The sequence below is a fragment of the Bos indicus genome, chromosome 8 (genome assembly GCF_029378745.1).
Source record: "Bos indicus isolate NIAB-ARS_2022 breed Sahiwal x Tharparkar chromosome 8, NIAB-ARS_B.indTharparkar_mat_pri_1.0, whole genome shotgun sequence".
In the NCBI taxonomy this organism is placed as follows: domain Eukaryota; kingdom Metazoa; phylum Chordata; class Mammalia; order Artiodactyla; family Bovidae; genus Bos; species Bos indicus.
This window is the reverse complement of record NC_091767.1, coordinates 91,081,486-91,100,823: the sequence shown is the minus strand read 5'-3', so window position 1 is coordinate 91,100,823 and position 19,338 is coordinate 91,081,486. Positions and strand designations below refer to the sequence as shown.

The window sequence follows — 19,338 nt, the reverse complement described above, 5'->3', positions numbered from 1 at the left end:
TTTCCCTCAATATTCACATTCAGTGTGTAACACTTTCCACCTTTAGAAGCTGTCTGAGCCTAAACTCTACACCGAATGGTCTGCTTCTTTTTCCTTTATTTCATGGATATTTCCCTCACTATAGTATTGTACTGTATACCATAGAGCACTTTGGTTTTGATGGTTTTTTCCCTCCTATGTTATGAGTTATTTCAAAGGAGAATGTTTCTGAGAAATATACTTTTCCTGTGATCATGGTCATTGCATTATTTTTAGATTTTCCTACAAATTTTGCCTCTTTCATTATTTGCCTTAGGAAGCATACACTATTTTTATTTGCCTTCTCTTGAATTAGATTTGGGTTTAATGCTCAGAGGAAAAGAAAACCCTGTAGAATGAACTAGTCCTCAAGACAGTGCTGTAACTAGGGGAGCTGATGGCTTACATCAATCACTTTGAGTTTTATTCTAGTTTTTACCAACTTTAAAGACAAAAATATAAAGGTTGAGAGAGAATGAGACTAAAGTAAAGAGACATTGTGTTCTGACATTAAAAGCATCGGGGAGCCTAGTTTGGTTTGAGGCGCTGGGAAGGATCTTTGAGTATCTCCTATATGCAGGCACTTTACAGACTCACTTAATGCTCTTGTGAAGTTCAGATTCCACTTTACAGAGGAGGAAATTCAGGCTCAGAGAAGTGAAAATAACCTTGACCAAGGTCATGTGTGTAGTAAGTGCTGGAGCTGAGCTACATGCTTCCCAGTTTTCCTTGGTGGACTCCAGAGCCCAGTCATCTACTCGGTGCATGACTGCTCCTCATCGATTGTCTGTGTCTCCTAATTTGTAAAATAGAGAATCCGGATTGAGAACTACGAGGTCTCCAGATGTCCCTTATAGTGTTAACACTCTGAGTATAGAGGGTGTGTGAGCATGATTAGAAGGATTGGCTGTTTATGAGCCAATCAGAGTTATTGGTTAAACACCTCTCTACCAGGCCAAGGTGGGAAGGAGAGGGTAAAAGTTAGAAAAAAAAAAAAAACAACCAACAAGCCAACTTGGGTGAGAAGTCTATAAAAACTGGGTGTTGCAAAAGTTCATCCTATTTGGCAGCTGCTGCCTCATCCACAGCTTCTGATAGATCCAAGAGGACTCTCCTCTCTCAGACTGTAAGTAAAGAACCTCCTTTGTCTACCTGGAGAATACCAGGGAGTCAGAGGTTAGTGATAGCACTAAGCACAGAGAGGAACGTTTGTTGGCTTTTGTTTTCAGGAAAAGTGTGATGGTGGCTGAAAGCGTGGTGATCTGTTGAAATGATTGTTTTCCTCTCTACCCATCCTGGTAGATCCGGACCTATCCAGTTACCAGCAGTCCCTGTAAGAGGGCCCTTTTGAGTCTTTGGCTTAGGGAAAACAGAGTGAATTTTCTGCTTACCAAGGTCTCATGCCAACTTTTTAAAAAGTGTGTAGGAAGTTGTTTACATTATATGATTAAGAAAAAATAAAGGCAAGTTTCAGAAAAGTGTGCAATACATAATGTCATTCTTTTTTAAATTAAACAAAAATGGTATGCACACATACTGTTTATGGGTCTATATACGCAGAGAAAAACCACACTGAGCTTACTCCTAGGGAATGAAATAGGGTGGGGTGACTCTCATAGGTCACTTTATGTTTTTTTTTAATGTTTTATTTCTCAGTGAATAAGTTTATATATTCTATTATAGTGAATTTTCCTATTTGGTTAGATTCTACTCAGTTTTTGAAATGCCTGCTCATTTCTGCTCCCTGCATAACAACTGCCTATTGCAATGATTTATTTACATATTTATCTCCTTATGTAATTTTCTTCATTCTCTTCCCACACCTATTAAAACTTGCACTGAAGTTTCTTTGTCACAGAAATGAACTCTTGGCTTGTTTTTCCCTTCATCTGCACCCACAGCTCAAATGAGAAAATGGAACAGGCATCACGGAGCATAGTCGTCCTTTGATTATGAATTGTCAAACATTTCCCTTATTTGATACTTTCTATAACATTTCCTACTACAGAAAACGTATGAAAATCCTACAGCTTGAGATATTTAAAATCAAAAGCTGCTGATGTATTTTGCCATATTTGTTCTACTATCTGAAGAACAGGCATGTTGTGAGGATATGTTGCCTTTTAAAATAAACTTCTCTTTAAATAGTTGGGGCTTCCCCAGTCACTCAGATGGTAAAGAATCTGCATGCAATGTGGGAGACTCAGGTTCCATCCCTGGGTCTAGGTGATTATAGGTACCTAGAGTTCCATTAGCTGATGTGGATCCAGCAGGGGCTCCTGCTCTCCTGCCACCATCATTTGAAGCAAGGTTCATCTGCAGACAATCCAGGCCCAGGCTAGACATGAGGTGCTGGGTTAGGGAACAGAATATAGTTGCTATAAATCTAGGGTTCCTTTGGTTTAGGTGTGAGTTTAGAGGAAAGAGCAACATTCAGGTCTCTTTGTGAGCTGCTCCACATGTGTTCAAAGGCACCAGGGATCAGGCTGCTTTAGAGCATCTCACTGGACTTGTCACTATGGAATCAGATACATAACAAAGCTGTGGGCATGTTCCTGCATCTGTATGTGAAAGTGCCAAATGCAGTGCCTGACAATCATGGGCTTCCAGTGAATAAGCCCCTCACGTCTTCCTGAAAATCCACCTGCCGTGTACATGGAGAAGCAAATGAATTCTCTACACCCTTATATTCTCCAGGAGTTAAATATTGATATTTTACACATTATTATATTTTCAGAGAGTCTCTTTAAAGAAGGCAGAAAGAACTATATAACAGGGTTTCATCTGTTATTCTGCTGAAGAAGGATTGGAAAAAGAATTCCAAGTCATAAGCCAGTAGAATGTGAATTACAGTCCTAAAACATCACAACTTAGAAGGGGTATCAGACACATTCTTCCTGGGCCTGAATTTCCTCATCTCTAAAGTTAGCAAGGTTGATACAGATACCTCTGAGTTCACCTGTAGCTCTGTTTTCTGTAGTTACCTTTTATTCATGTACGTTTGTGCTCGCAACCTTCTCCCAGATTTGCGTATGTATTACCTGATAATATGGGGCTTCCCTGGTGGCTCAGGTAAAGAACCTGCCTGCAATGCAGGAGACCCAGGTTTGATCCCTGGGTCAGGAAGATCCCCTAGAGAAGGGAATGGCAACCCACTATAGTATTCTTGCCTGAAGAATTCCACGGACAGAGGTACAGCCCATGGGTTCATGAAAAGTCAGACATGACTGACCAAGTAACACTTTCATTTATACCTGTTAATATATTATGTTTAGTAAATAATGTAATATATAAAATTATTCACTGAGAAATAAAACATTAAAAAAAAACATAAAGTGACCTATGAGAGTCACCCCACCCTATTTCATTCCCCAGGAGTAAGCTCAGTGTGGTTATTCTCTGCGTATATAGACCCATAAACAGTATGTGTGCATACCATTTTTGTTTAATTTAAAAAAGAGTGACATTATGTATTGCACACTTTTCTGAAACTTGCCTTTATTTTTTCTTAATCATATAATGTAAACAACTTCCTACACACTTTTAAAAATGTTGGCATGAGACCTTAGTAAGCAGAAGCTGAGGGACACAGAAATCATTCTCTATCATTACCCACTTCCAGCTGGCCTCCTCTCATCGAGTGGTGAACATTAGCCTGTGACCCTGTTTTATGATTAACAGAGAAGCAATATTTGTGCTGATGTGGTACAGAACTTTAATCCCTCTGTAGAAGTTTAACTTCTCGTAAACAGTATTGGTTCGATTTGACCTTTTCTCTGTTTTTTTTTCTAGTTGAGTCAGCACACTCAGACTGAAGCAAATCACTTGGTAGTAAACAGAAATATGGAAGTCTCTTAGGGAATTATTTTTTTAATTAAAAAGTGAGAAATACTGATTCTAGAATTTTCATAAAGCCTTATAAAAAGCATCCTCATGTTTATTATGTGATTCCACAAATACATTCTAAGCAACTACAATGAGTAGGTTGCTCACAGGTCACATGTGATCCATCTGGCAGTGAGACAACCAGAATAGATATTACAGCCATTTAATCCATAGTAAGCCAAGACTCAGAAAAGTTATCAATTTGCCCATGGTCCTAGTGAGGAAGAGGCAGACCTGGTCCTTGAACCTAGGTCTGTCTGATCTACTTCTGTGTAAATGAATCAGATATTTATGAATTGGTAATGTGGTGTGGCGTTAATGAAACATAGCTGAAGGATTTTTGGTACTCTGGCAGGAATCACCAAGGACATTAGAGTCACCCAAAGGCCAGTTCCTTTCTCCAGTCTCACTATTTATGTGGAAGAGGGAGTATTCTTCCTTATCCCAACATGTGCCTTATTAGCTATTTGTCCTTGGACAAATAATTAACCTATCTTCCATCTTTTTCTTATCTATCATATGGCAGAGGGTGCGGAAAAGGGGGAAGCCTGGCTACCTTTTGAAATTATTGTGAGGAGTGCACTTTATAGTGCGTGTAGAGCAATTAGCAGAGTGCATGGCAGTAAATAGCATTTGCTATTATTGGGCTATGTTTTTCTTTTGTTTTATTAAGGAAACATTTTTTTTTTTTTTTTGTATTTTTCAACTCCTTTATGACAAGAAAACTTTAGAGGAGAAATCTAGGCTGAGAGAGAAAATTTGTACTTTGGCTTAAAGTTCACCAACCTCAAGTTGTCTTAAATCTGACATGAAGATCTGGAGATCAGATCCAAATCTAACAGTCTCTGACTACAATTTAGGAACTAACATATAAACAGGGGGAACACTATCTTCGGGTGGCTTGGATATAAAGGGCATTGGAAAATTATCTTCTTTGTGATTATTTCCCACTACCTGTTCTGGTACCCCAGTGACAGCATTGTGGTTCTATTCTTGGAGTTAAGTGTTGAAGCAAGAGTAGCCACAGTGAGTGCCATCAGTTATACCTTGTCAGGAATTAGTTCAGTAGCCACTGACTTCTCTATCAAGGGATAGAATACTGACAGCTTGCTTTGAAAAGACACAGAAAATATCAAGATCGATTTGCCATGAGAAGGACAACTGGGTGGGGGACTGCCTCATCCTAGGTGGGACCTTGGACAAGTCAGTTAGCTTCTCCAAGTCTTAGCTTGTTCATTAATTAATGAAGATAATACTTGTCCTCGTTATCTCATTGTTGAATGGATGGGATGAGAAGTGAGGGGTCCCTTAGTTTCCAGGAAGTAGAAAGCAGACACAGGGCATCTACCCTGTGTGTGAGTATATAAGGGGAGAGGAGACAGGGGAAAGGAGGAGACCACAGGATAATCTTCACTGCCATTTTTTCCTTTGATAATCCAAACTATTCTAACATCCAAGACGAGAGTCCTGTAAGCTTGCATTTTCAAGACTAGCCCTAAGTGGCAGCAAACAGGAGCAATGACCCCCTTTAGATGACCACCACTGAGAAATTGCTTGGGTAGGGGATTTTTGAGCCAGAGTCTGCCCTTGCCAAAGCAATGAAGCTGAGAATTACTGGGGCAGGAATCAAAACATGACATTGGATGCCAATGTCCAGCCCGGAGGTTAGGAAAAATCCTCCCCGTCTGCCCCAGATAGTCTCACAGGTGGTTGAAGATAAGAAAAAGGAGATGCACTCCACCCTCTATGTCCCAAAGCTGAAGAGAAATTAAATTCAAGGCCAAATGGCAGCTTCTCCTCTGAAGCTTGCTGCCTAGACAATACTCTGGTGAGACTATAGGCAAACAGAGTAAAGTGAGGAATGGCCACAGAGGTGGAAAGCTTCACTATCCTGGCCTCAAAGTCAGCCAGGGCCCCTGATGGCACCAGGAATCCACAGAATAGAGAGACAGTTGATTACTGCCATGATCCCTGTTTGTCAGATTTAAGCATATCACTCATTAGTTGGTTGAGTTATAAGATCAGTCATCCCAGTGATTTCCTGAAAGACATTCTGTTTAGGATCACCATGACATTTGGCATCCCACCTTCATCCATTATGGCTAATTGCAACTACTTAGGCTTCAAAACAGAACAGACTTCATTTGTTTAGCTGGTTGTAGAAATGGGCCAGAAATGTCAGAGGGGCCTACAGGGCATTTCTGCACACCTGCTGTCTTGGGCGTGAATCCATGTGAAAGACCCACAGTTCAATTCACAACTAACTCTCCTACACTCTTTTCCAGACCTGTCACCATGGCCCACCAGTTTCCAGCCCTCACTTCAGAACAGAAGAAGGCACTCTCAGAAACTGCCCGACGCATTGTTGCCAATGGGAAGGGGATCCTGGCTGCAGATGAGTCCGTAGGTGAGCGTAGGAAACATCACACTACAAACATCCTCCTGATTCTCCACTTAGCAAAGGCAACTGGATCATATTCTCTCTCCTCTCAGAGGAAATAAAGGTTTATGTACACAGGAGGGGGAACAGAAGACTCAGTAAGCACAGACCTTTTGTGTCTTGTCATTCCAGAAGGCAGATTTCTGAAAAACAAGTGAACAGGCTCAAGTCCTACATCCAAGCTGTAGCAAGGCCAGGAACTCAGTAAGAGACCTCTGCCGCTGATGAGAAGTCAGTGTAAAGCCAGCCAAGGATGGGTGGTGAGAGCAGCGAAGTGTCAACATCAGGAATGGGGCAAAGCTTGTGACTGAGAGCAGCTCAGGATGGCACAAGGGAGGGCCTCAACAGCCCCCCGATAAAATGACAGTAGTCAGAGAAGTCAAGAGCCTGCCTGACCCCTCCTTCCACTGTCGGTACATCGGGTCGGATCAGGGCTGGACCAGGGGAGAGCTAAAGAGGCCTCAGGGCCTTGCAGCCCCATTTGTACCCAATGGTGGCATACACCTTGATGACACATCCAGCACATGCTCTTCCTCACCAGCATTGTGACAGCAGCCAGGTCTTTTCCTGGGGAGACAAAAAAAAAAAGAGAGAGGAGCTCTGAGTCACTCAGTCATGCCCAACTCTTTGCTACCCCATGGACTGCAATCTACCAGGCTCCTCTGTCCATGAGATTGTCAGGAGCTCTGAAGATCTGAATACAAAAAGAGCATTGCTGTCCATCCTGGTGAGGATCAGTGGTTGGTATGGAGGGGGTTGGCAGGGAAGCACCAGACTGCTCCTTACGCTGCCTTCACTCACCCATGTAGGCACGATGGGGAACCGCCTGCAAAGGATCAAGGTGGAGAACACGGAAGAGAACCGCCGGCAGTTCCGCGAACTCCTCTTCACTGTGGACAGCACCGTCAGCCAGAGCATCGGGGGTGTGATCCTCTTCCATGAGACCCTCTACCAGAAGGACAGCCAGGGAAAGCTGTTCAGAGACATCCTCAAGGAAAAAGGGATCGTGGTGGGAATCAAGGTGAATACATCTTGCTCCCATCTCACCACAGCCACACTCACAACACAGAAGTTGGGACATGGCCAACACGAGGAGCACTCTCATCTAATTGCTCTTCTCACTCCTTTCCATCCTCACCATCCCACTGAGAAACAGATCCTCTTCTTGACCTTTCCAGTACCTTCTTCTTTCAACCATTTTCCTACAAAGAACTTAATCTCTTTGTGTCTCCATTTTCTCATTTTTAAAATGGGAATAATAGTACCTTCCTCATAAAGTTCTTTTTTTTAAATTTAATTTTATTTTTAAACTTTACATAATTGTATTAGTTTTGCCAAATATCAAAATGAATCTGCCACAGGTATACATGTGTTCCCCATCCTGAACTCTCCTCCCTCCTCCCTCCCCATTCCATCCCTCTGGGTCATCCCAGTGCACTAGCCCCAAGCAGCCAGTATCGTGCATCGAACCTGGACTGGCAACTCAAGTGAGCTTGTAAAACAGTGCCTGTCACACCATTATTATTTAGTTCATGATAATTATTACCGTTAAAACACTTACTGTTCTACTGTAACTAGGTCTTCCAAAACTTCATGAACTTCTCAAGAGTGATCATCCGTATTTGTTGAGTGCTTACAACTCCAGGAGCTCATTTACTCCTCACAACCTCTAGAGATAGACTCAATTATTATCCCTATTTTTAGAGATGAGGCAAGAAAACAGAATTACAGGGAGTAGTATAACTTGTCCACAGCAAGGCAAAATTGGAGCCAGTTCAAACCCAGACTGCTGCCTCTTGGGCTCATGACCATAGCCTCTGTTATGTTGACAGTAGAGGCTGCAGCCCTGTTCCTCTTAGCTCCTATAATAGCATAGGGCTTGATATGTGCAGTGCTTGATAAATGTCTCTTGAGTAAATGAATGAATCATTTAAAGGAAGTGGCTCTTACACAGGCACCTATTCATCTCAGGTGCTATCAGATTACTTCTTGCTTCTCAAGCTCCAGGCCTGTGCTTTCCATACTTTCCATCCTCTTAGGGTTGATACTCTTACACTGTTCTTTCCAGATAACTTCACTTCTACTGTGGACTAAATTGTATCCCCTCAATGACTAACGTACTTTCCTAATTCAGCTCCTTGGTTTGTGAAAGATGAGAACTACTATTTAGCACCAGGGACTCTGCTTGTATTTTCCAGGGACACCTGACACCTGCTAATTGTTAATTATTTATATTCACAGTTAGATCAAGGAGTTGCTCCGCTTGCAGGAACAAACAAAGAAACCACCGTTCAAGGTGAGGATTTTGCCCGCTGATATGAATCATGCCAGTATATGCCAGAAATGAAGACAAGCAAAGAAGTGATGGAGGGAAGCAAACTGTGACTATCACACTAGTTTTAGAGCCACACACCTGTTCTTCAGCCCCAGCTACTCTAGTTAACAACTGTATGCCCTCAGGCTAGTCACTTAAATATTCTGAGTCTCCATTAAAGTGAGATAGCAACATCTACTTTGCAGAATAGTTGTGGGAATTAAAGTAGACACTGCACATAAAATGCTTATCAACAGTGCCCTAGACAGAGAAGATACTTTATACTTGGGAATATTATTTTAGAAAAATCTAGCAGCAGTAAAGAGGAAAGATCCCAAGCTATGGGATTAGACACACTTGGGTCTGGACACTGCTTCCATCATTCACTAGATAATTTTGCAAGAGATAGGTATAAGCCTATCTGCCCAAGAGATAGGTATAAACCATAGCATTGGGTTAGCTAAGCGGACTAAATCTCAGCTCTGTCTCTCTTTAGCTATTCAAACTTGAAGTTACTTTACCTCTCAGAGCCTCAGTTTTTGAATCTGTAAAATGAATATACAGCTATTAGTTATATGACTATTAGGTTGTAACAGTCTAACAACTATTAGAGTTGTTATGTGCCGGGGTCCAGCCCGGGCTGATCCAGGGTATTCAAAGGGGAGACGGAGTCGGCAACTATTTACATATTTATCAAAGATACAAAGAGTAATAGAATGAGGATAGCTCAGTAGGAAAATTCAGTGGAGAAAAGAAGCTGAGTAGCTTGGTTTACGCGGGAGACCAATAAAACTTCAAGACAAGAAGTTTGCACCACTTACGTAGGCCGCAGGCGCCCTCTTGAATAGCGGAAGGTGCCCCACCCTAGACACCTTCTCAAGTGGGTCTTAGAAGCCCAGGCATAATTAGTAAGCGTGGTGGGTTCCGCGCTCCAGATGGAGACTCAGCTGGAAGTTAAAGGGAAGAATGACATGGGGAGACCAAGCGTTGGTGAGCAAGGCCCGTAGCTTTATTTTTAACAGGGGCTTATATACCCTAAGTTACACATAGAGGATAATAGGGGATACAAAGTCAGCAGTTTTTGATCCTTATCAAAAACCAGGGTTTCTTTCCTGCAAATTTATCGTATACAAATGGTTTAGGTGATTTACATCATCTTCTGGCCAGAAGGCCTATTAACATTTTATGACTCTTGACAAGGACTTATCAACAAAGACTTATTTTCTCTAAGAGTAATTATTTTAAGGTTTGGTGCCATCTTCCAAAGATAAAATTGCATTCCTATAGGGTGGATGTGTAATGGGTTTACAACAAAGGAAAGAATTTATTACCTTAAGGGTCTAAAGTTACTAACACCAAGGCCACTACTTATTTTTTCTACATACCAATTATTAATTAATACACATTCAAGGATACAATTGAGGGGATGTGAAAACTTGGCAACAAGCATTGGCTCATCAATGAAATCCTTTATAGTTTATTCTGACAGTTTCTAACTCTCTGAGAGGCTCTAAGCTATTTGAATATCTTAAGCTTCCCATGCCTCTCAAGGCTGGGAGACTGTAAACAATCGTATGCATAGCTGTAGGAGTCCGGGTAAACTTGTCAGGCGAGTTAGAGAGCCATCTGAGGGGTTTGGATTTAAACACTCCTAATTGCCCAGGAACTTTATTAATTGGAGCTGTAAGTTAACTCTTTGACAGAGAGAGCAAGATGGTGGTGGGTGACAGCCCCCAGTAAAGTCAGAGGTGAGACCACAAAGCAATAAAGTAGGCAGACTCTGGTTTTTTGGGGGCAGATGCTCGAGAATATCCGGGGGGACTCCTGAGGCTCGATCCCGCCTTTGCGTATGCCGAGCCTCCTTCCTCATGACCTTTGTCACGAGTGGAATGTCTCACCGGCTCCCGGCAGTTATGATTATTAAATGAGATAAGATGTGCAAAATATTTAGAATCATGCCTTGGAACACAGGAAGTACTAAAATATTAGTTTACTCATTTTATAGAGTATATAATATGTATATCAAAATTAAACTTATTAAACACAGATCTTTTGACTTAGTACTGGAATGTTTATTTCTTTGCTGTATGTTTTGGATCCTCAAGCTCTGTGACTGAATGCTAAGCAAAAGGGGAACTCCTTCACTTTATCAGTAGCAGTCAGGGATGCAAAGAAGCCTTTCTCTCTCATGATTTGCAGGGCTTGATGGCCTTTCTGAACGCTGTGCTCAGTATAAGAAAGATGGTGCTGACTTTGGGAAGTGGCGTGCTGTGCTGAAGATTGACAACCAGTGTCCATCCCATCTTGCTATCCAGGAAAACGCCAACACCCTCGCCCGCTATGCCAGCATCTGTCAGCAGGTGCTCTTCTTTACCCTTGGCCTCAAATACAGTAGGCAAGAGTTTTCTTCAAAGCCCAACTTTCTAATTTTACTGTAACCATACATGATCCTTCCTTTTCTCTCACCACTATAATCTGATGGCTTTTTTTTTTTTTTTTTTTTTACTACTTATACTAGGTGTGGTAGAGTAAGATTTGGTTCCACAAGGAACCAAATGAATCCAAAAGGCAAACATATTCAAGTGTGGCCTTCTACCAAAGCACTGTAAGCTGAGTCTTGAAAGCAATCACCTCTTGAGGCCAGGGCATTCGCATGTCTATGCCCCACCGTGGCCAAGGACACGAGCCTCTTAATCCCCAGCTCAAGGGTGACAGCCTTGATCTGGTTCCAATTCAAATAATTTGTTGGAGGATGGTAGCTTGATGCTAAAGTTTCTAACCTGTTGCAAAGTGCCTCTGGGATCCAACTTAAGTCTGATTTGCTTGTGTGGGTACAGTACTGGGGTTACCAGAATTGTGGGCACTTGGAGCTTCCCAATCAGAATTGAAAACATTGCTTGAATTCCTTAACCCATATGAGAGGCATTTTTATCAGTGATTTAAGCTTGCCTGCCCTAAAAGGATAACATATAGGTTCTGAGGTAGTAGAATAGTCTCTGGAATGATATACAGAAATAGAGTTTGCATTTACTGTACCCCATTTCAAGGAAAACTTTTTTTTCCCTCACTGTTCTTTTTTGGCTAAACCACAGATGCTCACTAGATATCCTGTTAAATTTATGTTCATTGATTTTAAGTCATTTATATGATATTTCTCCATAAGGGCTTCACCCTGTACCAGTTGGAATGCTAAATGTTAAGAAAAAGATCCCAGTGAACAGAGCTTCATTCTGTCCCCTCTATTTTTCTCTTTAGAATGGTCTGGTGCCCATTGTTGAACCAGAGGTAATTCCTGATGGCAGCCATGACATGGAACACTGCCAGTATGTTACTGAGAAGGTAAGTCTTAAACATAAATGTGGCAATGCCAGTTAAAATATCTGTTTTTAAGTAACAGTTGTTACTTATATCTCAGCTGTTACATGTGAAGTATTCTACGGTTAGAATCATTATGTAGTGTTGAGATGGTAAGGAGGTATTATCAAACCTTCCACTTTTGGGGGCACATGGTACACTCCTTGTGAAAAAGCAGATCTACATTACCAAGACTAGGGTTTAAGCATCCATATTCCCTGTTGTGGGACCTGGGAAAGTCATATTATATTTTTGGACCTCATTTCCATTATGTTTAAGAAATAAGATGAGGCTTCCATGAGAAAATGTAATTAGAAGGTGATTTTTTCACATATAACTTTCTAAATTAGCCACATACATTTGTAAGAAAGCAAGAAAGTCCTCAGTTTCTCCACTTGCAAAATGAGGTGGACTGAAATGAGCTCTGAAAGCACTCCTGTCTGTAAAATTTATATTTTAATGATCACTTAGCTTCTATGGGGATAGAGAATGGAGGCTGATTTGGATGTCCCCAGCGAATTAAATCAAGGCAGACTCAATTGACCAATGGGAGTAATGGGAAGGAAGCTGTGAGGGGCTTCTCGGAAGCAGAGCCATCCGGGTAGTCCATGCAGTGAGCAGCTAGGGGAGGGGCAGCAGGGACAGGCTGGCTTGTCTGTGGTTTGCGGGCATCACCCTGATTGAGCCTAAGGGCTGGTTGGGAAGCTTTGGCCAAGCAATGTGTGGGAATTCCTTCATCCTCCTTCCCTGCAGTATAGAAGTGACTCTATACTGCAGAGTCAGATGACTCTATGGCTGGCTCCGGGTTTCACCTATGTGGGTCTTTTGTCCTTCAGGTCCTGGCTGCTGTATACAAGGCCCTGAATGACCATCACGTTTACTTGGAGGGCACCCTGTTGAAGCCCAACATGGTGACTGCTGGACATGCCTGCACCAAGAAGTATACTCCAGAGCAGGTGGCAATGGCCACAGTTACAGCTCTCCACCGTACTGTTCCTGCAGCTGTTCCTGGTAAGATTTTCTTTCTTCTCTAACTTGAGGTCTTAGTCCTCACTCTTTGAAGGAATGCCAGAAGCATTTGCATATGTCCAGGACTCTCCTTCCAGCCATGAAACCGATCTCTGTTATATCACAGGTAGCCAACACTTCTCCCTCAAACTGCATGATGCCACCTATCCTGAGTCCATCAAAATACATACAATCCATTGATTTCCTCAACATTTCACTGCCCTCTTATTTACTAAATCCGTCCTCTCCTCAGCCCAGCTAGCCTCAGCAAAGGCAAGCTAATTTCTCCAACCTAGTCCCATGCAAATCAAGCGGGGAAAAGATTGAGACATGATGTTTCTTTTAGGCTCCTTGCTTGCTTTCTCAAGCAGGGTACACAGCCAAGATTAGTGGAGTGGAATGGCTTCTCTCCTTCCAGGCATCTGCTTTTTGTCTGGTGGCATGAGTGAAGAGGATGCTACTCTCAACCTCAATGCTATCAACCTTTGCCCTCTACCAAAGCCCTGGAAACTAAGTTTCTCTTATGGACGGGCCCTGCAGGCCAGTGCACTGGCTGCGTGGGGTGGCAAGGCTGAAAACAAGAAGGCAACCCAGGAGGCCTTTATGAAGCGGGCCCTGGTAAGACACTTCTTCTTATGTGCTTAATCGAGTGGATACTTGGGACCTGGCTCTCATTGCTTTCTTCAGGCCATGATGGACTCCAGATAGTGTCTACCAGGTATTTGAAATTGTGGCATTAGAGCTTAGTAGGAAAGACAAGGCTGGAGAGAGTTTTGAACTCTCCACACAGGGAGTATAATTGATGTTAGTGGATTGAAGGCAATTTCCAAAGAGACACTTTAGAGGGACAATGAAGAGGGCCAAGGAATGAACATGGGATATCTTTCATTTTGAGAAGATGAAGAGGAGAAGCCACCAAGAAAAGCAGTGATGATATATATTAAGATGAACTAAGGATTCTAGGAGCAAACAGAATGAAGTTTCAAAGGGTCAATAACAGCACCCTACAAAGAGGTTAAAAATAAAGGTGGGAAAAGGCTTTGGAGATACTGGCATTGAAGGGCATATCAATGACCCTCAACAAAACAGGTTCAGTAAAGAAAAGGTACCCATTCAAGATGCTTGTCAGGAAAAGACACAGAAAGTTTACCAGGAACAATGAGGACAAAGAAGGGTCTTATTCAACTACTAACATTCCTTTTTGAGTACCTATGAACCAAGGATTGGGGTGAACAAAGCAGACACAGCCAGTGCCTTCAGGAGACTTAGAGTTTAGCCAAATAGGAAAGAGCTTGGCATGTTTAAATGTAAAGCAGAAGGATTCAGAGGACAGATTAAAGATTAGGAAAGGACAGAGACTGAGAGGAAACAGTGCTACATGAAACAAAATGTTAAATACAGGTGGAAGAGTTGGTCTTAGAAAGAAAGGAAAAGATAGCAGAAAAGAAACAGGATGAGTTTGGAATCAAGTCTGTAGAGGTGGAGAGATGCAGTGGTTGATCACTGATTACAGGTGACAGCATCCGTTGAGAATGATAAGGGAATGGAGATTTCGGTCTTCACAGTGGGGAACTTGGAATAGTTGTTGAAGTAGTTGCTAGGAAATTGACCAGAGGTTATGGCCAAGCATCAAGCAAGGTGCAGTTGAAATGAATTTTTTTGGTACATTAAATTAGATCCTGAATGTTCCCGACAGCATGTAGGATGATTCAGATCAGCCTAAATGGGAAAGAGCAGGGTTGAAGAATCAGAGTTTAACAGGGAGATGGAACAAATTTGAGTGATAGCCTTATCCAGTTTGCTGCTGTTGATGAGAGCAGAGCCTGGGCAAAGAATCAGGTGTAGCCAAAAGTTTGATGATAAGGCATTAAAGGAAAGGAAGGCTACAGAGAAGCTAAAAACATCATCTCAGACGTGTAAGAGAGGTGTGAGATTTTAGAGGTAGTGCTTTACCATTTGATGATGATGGGTGTGGCTCTGCTGGTGTGTGGCTGATGAGGTGGGAAGACACAGCAAATATGATGAAGGGATTATGCAAGTAAGGGTTAGCCACACAAACGAAGGGATGCGAAGCTTGTCATCAAGAACAGTGGTTCTCAAGCTTGAGCATGCATCCAAATCACCGGAAGTTATGTTAAAATGCAGGTGGCTGTGCCCAGCCATGGAGTTTCTGATTCAGAAGGTCTGGGGTCAAGCTGCAGAATTTCCATTTCTAACAAGTGCTTAATTAGGTCCATGAAACCTAACTTCGAAAATCATTGTAGATGTAGAAATAAGTCCTGGAGAGATCAGAAAATGGCAACAGTGACTTGAAGACAGGTACTGCTAAGTGGCATTTGAGTGTTATGATAGGTTTCATAATTCTAAAGTCAACTTTAGTTGGAATTTACACAGGGTATCAAATGATATTACAATAACAACTACATAGAATTATATATTCTTATGGACAAATATATGTAGAAAATGTAAAACTTATTAAAAAAATTTTTTTTCTTTTTGCTATAGTGAAGCTTCAGCTACACTTGCCTGATGTTTGGCAATATGTCTGGTCATTTTCCTAGCAGACTACTCAACAACTATTTCAAGGTTCCCAAATTTTGGAACTGAGATTTCCTTTTCCTTATCACTGTATGAGTGATAAGTTTCTCAACTTTTATTTCTAGGACGGTTGTTGCAGTATTGCTGGTGCGAAAAAGAAACCTTCTTAGTTATAACAGAGTTACAACATTTCTCAGCTTGCCTGAGAAATGCTCAGAAAACTGGGATTTTAAAAAGGAAGTAAGGATAAAAGCATAAAAGGAAGGAATGGTATCAGCAGCAATATTTAGCAAAACCACTGTATGGAAGAAAAATCTACATGAAAGTGTAGCTGGTTTCAAATGAGAAGCAAAGAGGGTCAAGCTCAGGTTGCTCTAACTCGGTCTCCTCTCTCACGCTTGTGTTTTAGGCTAACAGCCAGGCAGCCAAAGGACAGTATGTTCACATGGGCTCTTCTGGCTCTGCTTCCACCCAGTCGCTCTTCACTGCCAGCTATACCTACTAGAACCCGAGGCTGACCAGCTTGGCTCTGGCGCTCTAGGTGTCTTGGTAGGAGGGCTGAAAGGAAACAACGACTTTTCGACTGACCCTGGAAATTAGATGAAATTAGGTTGCAAGCTACTGGAAACACAACACATGTTAATTTCTTAGACACAAGTGGAAAAAAATCAGTTATGGAAACAAGTCTGAATATCAGGGATCTGATGAAATCTCACCCAATGGTTTCTTTACAACGTTTCTAGCTCCCCACACCCCAAAGAGTCTATCTAAGAAAAGAACAGACTTTAAAACAGAACCAGCTCTCCATCCAGATCACCAAATGAAATACCTCCCAAGCTGAGTGCAGAGAAGCGCATCTTATTAAACAGTTTTAGCAGTGGTAGGTTATGAAGGAGACAGCTGCAACCAGAAAATGAAATAAAATGTTCTACAAACCTTCAGTTCATGTCAGGTTTTACTTTGTGCTCTTGCTTTCAAAGGATTTGATACATTTCATTACCTTTGACTCTATAGACATGCCATTAGCATTAGGATCCTCAACATTGGTTGCTCGTTGGATTAACCTGGCAAAATTAAAAAACCCAGGATGCTTAGGCTACGCTCCAGCCAAGTTTGAGAACTACTAAGCTAGATTTCAACTTTGAGGGTATTTATAAATGAAGGCTATTCATAATGTGAAGCAAGCTACATTGTAAAATGATTCCAAACAACATATGGAGTTTAATAAAGCAATCACTGTGACGTTCGTGCTTGGAACATTCCTCATCAAATGGTACAGGTTTGGTGACACAGGACTGCATCTTCCTCTCACATCCAAGCACACCACATAGTTTTGCAGGAAGAAATATTCACATAATTATGCTTATTGGCTTCTGATTTTCAGAATTAACCTATAAAAGCATTAAAGACAACCATAGTTACAAGAGAGGATTTAATTATAACTTTGGACAATGTAATAGTAATGATTTTGGTGAAAAAAAAAGTAAAGTAATGTTTTAACTGAGAGAAGCTGAGAAATTCAAGGGGGAGAAGACGTGGAGGAAAGCAAAGAAAACAGTAATTTACTTAATGGGGAGTCAAGCTACTACTTGAAATTGGTGGAGTAAGAAGTAGTGCTTTAAAAAAAAAGGTCCTTTAAGTCTATTAAAATACAAGGGAAATGGATTTAATCATTAAAATATTCCTACCTATAACAAAAATATAGGAAAAGGTAGTAAACTAAATTCTTTGACTGGAAGACAAAGTTTTCTAAATATTACTTAGAGTGGATAAATTAGGAAGTAGAGGAATAAGACAGAATTAATTCAAAGGGACTTCTGAGGAAAAAGACTTGGGAATGGGACACAGGGAAGATGTTTACTTATGTGCTTCTACAATATTTGAGTGTTTCTTTCCATGTGGCTGTATTACTTTTCTAAAAACAACTACTAATATATTCATATAAACAATTCAAACCTACTTAGAGGTTATTTAATCCAAGGCTCTCATTTTACAGATGATAAAACCAAATCTAGAGTAATTAAATTACTTGAGACAGTCGTACATTTAGGGGTTTAGGGTAAAGCTGAGAGATTAGAATTTAGGTCTTTTTCTCCTATAATGAACACACGGTCAGGGAAGAAGGTAAGAGCAGAGCAACAGGCTGTGGTCAGTACCTCTGCCACCGGCACTATAGATCTTTTAGATTTCTTTTTGCATTCATCTACTCAGTCAGCAAGTAGTTGATGTGCTAAACTGTCCTAAATGCCAGTAACACTTGATGTGACAAAGCTTTCCTGCCAGAAATTTTTTATCTAGAGCTTATTCAGCTTCCCTAGTGGCTCAGACAGTAAAGAGCCTGCTTGCAATGCAGGAGACATGGGTTTGATCCTGGTGTTGGAAAGATCCACTGGAAAAGGAAATCACTACCCACACCAGTGTTCTTGCCAGGACAGAGGAGCCTGGCAGGCTACAGTCCATGGGACTGCAAAGAGTCAGACATGACTGAGAGACTAATTTTCATTTATTCAGCATCACTGACCCTAAGTTGTAAAGAAACCTCTCAGATTCTCATTTATGGTTAGGTATAAATTAATAATCAAGGCAGAGCTATTTATGTCTTTTGGTGGTCAAGGCTGAATTACATTGAACTGTGGGTGAAGATTTATATAATGAATTTCCCTGGGCTATCTGATATATTTTCCTGACTACAGTTGTCTTTGAAATCTCAACCCCAGTAATTTCCTTCACTCACAGTAATATGAAGACAAGTGTTACAAACTTCAGTTCCTATTAACTGTGCGGTCACTGAGTGAATGCATTAGTTGTGTCCTAGTTTTGGGTACACTGTCAGATTTATTCTAGGAGTTATTGAAAGTCTACTAAAAATAAAACCTGGTACCAGGCACTTGAAAGTAAGTAAGAAAAGTTTCAGGTTTAGAGTAGCTGTGATATTTGCATACCAAGCAATTAAATTTGAGTAGCTAAGCCAGAAACACAAATGCCACTGACTGTGGGTTGGGAAGTGGGGAGGAGAGTCTATCAATATGGCTGGGTGCAGAAAGTGAGGAGGTGACATTTAGTTTGGACATCACAGGATGGAAAAAGCAAAGGAACTCTTAGAAAAGGAACTGCCTTTGTATGAGGAAACATTTGAATAATTCATTGGGAGGAGATGGGACTTCGAAGGCATAAGTAGCAAAAGCTCAGGCCACAAAATAATTACTGAATGCTGGAAGGAATAATAAAAAGGAATTTGGTTTTTCCATGAAAAGGAAGAGGGAGAGAAGGGAAGAGGCCGGGAAATGAGAGAGGGGAAAGAGAAGGCAGGGAAAAGCTAGGGCAATGTGGAATTGTGGGGAGGTCTAAAAGGCTTCTGAGAAGGAGAGAAATATCAACCAATCTAAACCTATTTGTCTTCTTGAGAGGAAGGGCTGAGTTTCACATATGAGTCCACATCACCCTTCACAAAACCAAGATGCTGAGATGATTCATAATATGAATTGATTTAGCAGAAGCCAACTATAACAATGAGAATATATGCTTCTAGAAATTTGCAGAAATCTTGAAGCAGGCTTTGGGCAAATTAGAAATGGGACTTCCAGACCATATGGTCTAGCTGTGCTGAGTTAAGAGTCTCCAGCTGACACTGACATTTCATTCACAGCAACAATGGCGGAAACTGGCATCCAGTGTGCTAGGGAATTGTTCAAGGTCACATAACCTGTAGTGAGACTTAGGCTGGTGTGATTTGCAAAGTCCTATGGGAAGGCAATGGCAACTCACTCCAGTACTCTTGCCT

General features: G+C 41.4%; 1 protein-coding gene across 1 annotated transcript; it reads left to right on the top strand.

The window, feature by feature from the left end:
- The first annotated feature begins 991 nt into the window (after positions 1 to 991).
- On the top strand, positions 992 to 16,498 carry ALDOB (aldolase, fructose-bisphosphate B). The gene is made up of 9 exons (XM_019966660.2): positions 992 to 1,144; positions 6,189 to 6,310; positions 7,153 to 7,364; positions 8,585 to 8,639; positions 10,857 to 11,017; positions 11,913 to 11,996; positions 12,848 to 13,022; positions 13,438 to 13,637; positions 15,967 to 16,498. The coding sequence occupies exons 2-9, from the start codon at positions 6,199 to 6,201 to the stop codon at positions 16,060 to 16,062; spliced, it is 1,095 nt and encodes a 364-aa protein (XP_019822219.2). The 5' UTR covers positions 992 to 1,144; positions 6,189 to 6,198; the 3' UTR covers positions 16,063 to 16,498.
- The last annotated feature ends 2,840 nt before the right edge of the window (positions 16,499 to 19,338 follow it).